The 5,104-nt window shown below is 35.7% G+C and overlaps 1 protein-coding gene and 1 pseudogene across 1 annotated transcript in view; one reads left to right on the top strand and one right to left on the bottom strand.

The window, feature by feature from the left end:
• The window catches only part of ACAP2 (ArfGAP with coiled-coil, ankyrin repeat and PH domains 2), a 173,145-nt gene that overhangs the window by 7,951 nt on the left and 160,090 nt on the right, over window positions 1-5,104 (bottom strand). The window contains exons 19-21 of the mRNA XM_010834416.1: window positions 3,654-3,841; window positions 3,143-3,252; window positions 1,255-1,365 (exon numbers count right to left, since the gene is read on the bottom strand). Coding sequence (XP_010832718.1) covers window positions 1,255-1,365; window positions 3,143-3,252; window positions 3,654-3,841 — 409 coding nt within the window. The remainder of the gene's footprint in view (window positions 1-1,254; window positions 1,366-3,142; window positions 3,253-3,653; window positions 3,842-5,104) is intronic.
• Window positions 1,373-3,136, top strand: LOC104984573 (annotated as a pseudogene).

Raw genomic sequence — 5,104 nt, 5'->3', positions numbered from 1 at the left:
CTCAAGTAAAACAAAATGAGAAAATTTAGAGAATTTGGGAACATATTTTGGGGAAAGAAAGGCCACTACTATAAGAACTGCCTGGGAAACTACAGCCAGCGTTAATGTAATTCTGCTATATCACTCCTATCTTTTCTTTAATAACTTAGCTTTCTCCAATATTAAGTCTATAATGATTTAACAGATCTACAGTTTCCTATAATAGTCTCCATAGTATCAATAAACCCTCCAGTGAGGAAGTGAAGCTAGGTACAGAGAAAATACATTTCTCTCTTTTGGTTTTTTGTTTTGTTTTAGTCTGGCAGGGGTCAGGGAGGGGTGATATATATGGCAAGAATTCTCAGTGGGAACTCTGGAGTTCAAGATAGTCAAGGGAGCTCCTCTTTGTAACTGAATGAAATTCAGTAGTGTAAATGGAACTGTCTTTATTTAGTTAACAGAGAACCAACAATCATGGGCTTCATTCAGAATAGAAAGAAAAAGTGATTCATACAACATATGTTTGAGACTTCCTACATAACGGTAAAGGGTAGGTGACAACCACATTCCTAGATTTCAAGTGTAATGAACAACTCTGATCCAAGATGAAAATCAAAGACCTCAAGGTTCTTTAACAGGTCATATTAATTTGTATTCAAACATTCCAAAACAAATCTTTTTACCTCAAAATAGAGTACTCTTGTGAAAAATTCTTTTTAAAAAATAATCACAAAAAGGTCCCCTAAGTATCAGTGCACAAAGGCAATGCAACTGCAAGTTACTAACATCGATGCAATTGCATTCCCTGCTTATAATCCCCTAATTCTTGAGGTAGTAGTAAAATTGCCCATTGCTAACCAATCCAACTCTCACTCCAGTACTGTACTGAGAGTTAAAGAACCCAGTTCAGAAAAGTCACTGATATTCTATTCCTACTGGCCAGGAAGTAAAACAAAAGTAGCTAAGCACACAGGTTTAGAGACAGAATTCTTGGTTTCAAATTCCAGCTCCACCATTTACTAGTTTCTACAATTATCTGTAGCTTGCCTTCCTTATAAAATGGGGCTGTAATAATAAAACCTTCCTCATAGTCTTGAGGTGGGAACCAAGTATTTTCATATATGTAACATGCTTCATACATTTAATGTGCTTAGAAAAGTAAATGGCTTCTAGTAAATAACCAAGTTTAAATTTCACACCTACACAGGAAATTCTATGTTAAAACCCTGTATAAGTAATAAAATGTATGGGAAATAATCATGTGAAAACACTTACAAGGTCACTATATCAGCATTGGCTGCTTCCACAGCTATACTCAAAGGGTCCTTCCCTTCTTCATCAGTGGCATGTTGATTGGCACCTCTTTTTAGAAATAAACATACCTGCCTGATATTGCCAATTAAAAATAAATTAGTATTCACCTTAAAAAATAAAAAGCACTATTTAAAGATATAACATCTTCCTTAGGAAATTCTTGATTCATTCTACAAAGATTTATTTTATTAACTATTGACTCTGATAATAAAAATCTACCATGATCAACATTTTATAACTCTCAGGTATTTTCACATTTAATCTGGCAATACATAGTATAGTGGGATGTATAAATTATGGCCCCTACCCTCAAAGAATATTATAAAAAGGTATACACAGATACCTATAAACTTAAATAAAAAGCACTCGAGGTCATTATCGAGGAAAAGAAGGAAGCCAAGGCAATGTTAACATCATAAAATATTAACGCTAATACAACAGCAACAAATGGGAAGTAATCTTGCTGCTGTACTCCTCACAAACACTCATAACTTCAAGAAACTGACAAAAATGAAAAAATGATAAACTGAGTCCATGAAGTAAAATGGGAATAATCATGATTAAAAAGAAGATAAAAAGGATGAGTTAAATCTAAGCTTTTATAAAGAAGAGTTTTTATGATAAAGTTATTGAACTGAATCTTCTTGCTAACAGAGAGAAAGAAAACAAGCTAGGATGAAAACAGAAGACTAGTTATAAATAAACATTAAAAAAGGACAGCTTCTTGCCTGGTCCAAGTAATAAAAACTGCAGATCCTGAGGTATTTTATTAAAAATAAAGTGACCTTTATTATAAATATATATATAAGGCCAAATTTTGAGTTTATTTGTACCCTCTAGTAGAAAGCCCATTGTATGGCTTTATTGTTCTGTGCATCTAAATACTGGTCCAGAAATCACAACATCAATAGCACAAAATAAGAATTAACCACCTTGTAGGAAAGCTAAAATTTACAAAGTTACAAAATTTCCCCCAAATGTGTGTCCTATGTACATAATGTATAAATACAGAAATACTGTATGTATGTATTTATATACATAAATACATACCAACACATTAAGTTGTCTTTTAAAACTGCCACAATTTCAGTGACAGTTTTAAATTCTAAGAGATCTATATAAATAACTAGTAAAGTTCAAAGTAAGTCTGTCAGGAGGCAACGCTTCTGTGTCAGGTCAACATGGCAGGCCGGCCAGCTGTTTCACCATCAATCGGGTGGCTGGAGGGTATTCGAAAATGGTATTACAACGCTGCTGGGTTCAATAAACTGGGCTTAATGTGAGATGACACAATATATGAGAACCTTTATAATGACAGAGTGTTTCGCATTAAGAGAGCACTGGACCTCAGCATGAGGCAGCAGATCCTGCCTAAAGAGCAGTGGACAAAATATGAGGAGGATAAATTCTACCTTGAACCGTATCTGAAAGAGGTTATTCGGGAAAGAAAAGAGAGAAGAATGGGCAAAGAAATAATTCAGTAGTCTAAATCTATGGATACAGCTGTTCTCAAGTATTTTTATGAAGTTGGTTAAACCTGAAATGTACAATGTAGAACTATTTTGGCTGTAAATGTATTACTTTAAATAAATATTATAATTATTGTTGAAAAAAAAACTAAGTCTGTCAATTTTCTTATTGACAAACAACAGTATTATTGTTACTTATTGAAAAGTAACAATATTTTTTCCTGAAATTTTTTAAAATTTCAAGTTCTACCATGACAATGTAAGTCACAGAAAGTATCACCTTACAAACTGCGTAACGATCTTAACCAAAGAGCAAAAGATTATTTCAAATTAATTTTTTCAAATAAAATCTACTTAAATATATAAGCACAATAGTTTACCCCGTGTGCCCCAAGACGGTGGCATGGTGCAATGGTCCCCGTCCCTGCACATCTCTTTGGTTCACATTAGCACCATTCTGTAGGAGAAACTCGCATGTAACCAAAGAGCCCTTAGAAGGAAAAAAGAAGACAACAATGGGCAAAAAGTGAATGACTATATATTTCTATTAAAAACAGAGTATTTACTTTAATAGCCAAAAAGAGAAAATGCCCCCCAGCAAAAGCACAGAAATGATAAATTATATTATTTTCTTCCCAAGAACTACTTCTAACTGGGATTCTATTTGCAGTCTGCAATCTAGCAAAACCCACTACTTTCATTACTAGAATTCCCTTCCATGAAGAAAAAAATTGAACTTACACAAAGCGATATTCAGAAATAACTACTAGCTGCTGCTTCTATTTTCCAACCCACCTCTTAAAGCAAACTATAATGTAAAGTTATGCTCAAAATGAATTATGATTTTTTATGTTCTATTACCACTGAAAACCTGAATTTACAAATTCATACCCCTAATACAGCCTGAATAAGTGGTGTTGCTTTGTTTTCCTCGGAATTAGACCAGTTCACATCTGCACCGTGAGCCAAAGCCTCAGCCATTTTAGGAAGATTTTTTTCATATGAAGCCCTATAAAGCTGGAGTCCTGGATTAAGATGTTTTGAGTCAAGAAACACAGAAGAATCTTGCCTTTCTGCCTCTGAAAAACAAACACAAATAAATAAAAATGAGCCCTTGGCAGGGAGGGAGAGAATGGGAAGTCATTGCTTCTTATTCTTTGTAAGGTTAAGAATTCTGGGGATAGATGGTGGCAATGGCAGCACAAAGTGTGAACGACTTAATGCCACTGAGCTGTGCACCTGAAAATGGTTAAGATGGTAAATGTTTATGTTATATGTAACTTACCACAGCTTTTTAAAAAATCAAACTCTTACTTGTATCACAGTATGAAATTGTGATGTAAGATTTTCACAAAGGTACCTTATTTCCTATAGACTAATCACTCCCCACAGCCTTCTTCTCTTTTAAATACATTGACTAGTACATCAGCTCTCTGTGATCTTGCCAGTGTCTGACATGTAGGTAGATTACTCTGTATTAGACTACAATTAGGTATCTGACTATAAGCCTGGACTTAGGGACTCAGAAGACACAGTAACAACCTCGAAAGAATTTCACTACTAGACCAAACCTCACTTTATTCCTGGGATGGTCCAACACCAGCACAATTTGCAGTACAAGCAGTTCAAATAACATAAAGAATGCTTTCTATCGAGTATTCTGCAAAATCAAAGCCGCTGAAATCATAAAGGAGAGAAACAGGAGGAAACTACAAGTTAGAAGAAAAACCTAATTGGGGGCGATGGCAGGGGTGGGCATCCCTAATTGTGGGATGGGGGGTGGATTTGCTGATCTCTTTCTCCTGACAAGACAAGACAGCCAGGGACTTTCCTCTTACAAGGAGGGTAAGAATCCACCTGCCAATGCAGGGGACAGGGGTACGATTCCTGGTCTGGGAAGATTCCACATGCCGAGAAGTACACATGCCCGTGTGCCCCAACTACTGAGCCTGTGCTCTAGAGCCCACAAATTGCAACTACTAAAGTCCAAGAGGCTAGATCTAGAGCCTGTGCTTTGCAACAAGAGAAGCCACTGCACTGAGAAGCCTGCACACCTCAATTAGACAGCAGGCCCTACTCACCGCAACTAGAAGAAAGCCCGCGCAAAGAAAGCAATGAAGACCCAGTGCAGCCAAAAATAAATATGTATAATTATATATGTAAAAAGACAGTCCCCCAAAAGATAACAGATAATAAGACATACAGTTCACATGCATTAAAAATTACCTTTAGTTATTGACAAGTTACTTTCAGCACATGTCATGAGGCTTAGAAAAATACACAGCTAGGACAGAACTTCCAAATATGAAAAGAAATAGCTGCTTTCTCATTCAGCAGTATTA

The sequence above is a fragment of the Bison bison genome, unplaced genomic scaffold, assembly GCF_000754665.1.
Source record: "Bison bison bison isolate TAMUID 2011002044 unplaced genomic scaffold, Bison_UMD1.0 scf7180017864032, whole genome shotgun sequence".
Taxonomy (NCBI): domain Eukaryota; kingdom Metazoa; phylum Chordata; class Mammalia; order Artiodactyla; family Bovidae; genus Bison; species Bison bison.
The sequence above is the reverse complement of the archived record's forward strand: the minus strand, read 5'-3'. Positions and strand labels throughout refer to the sequence as shown.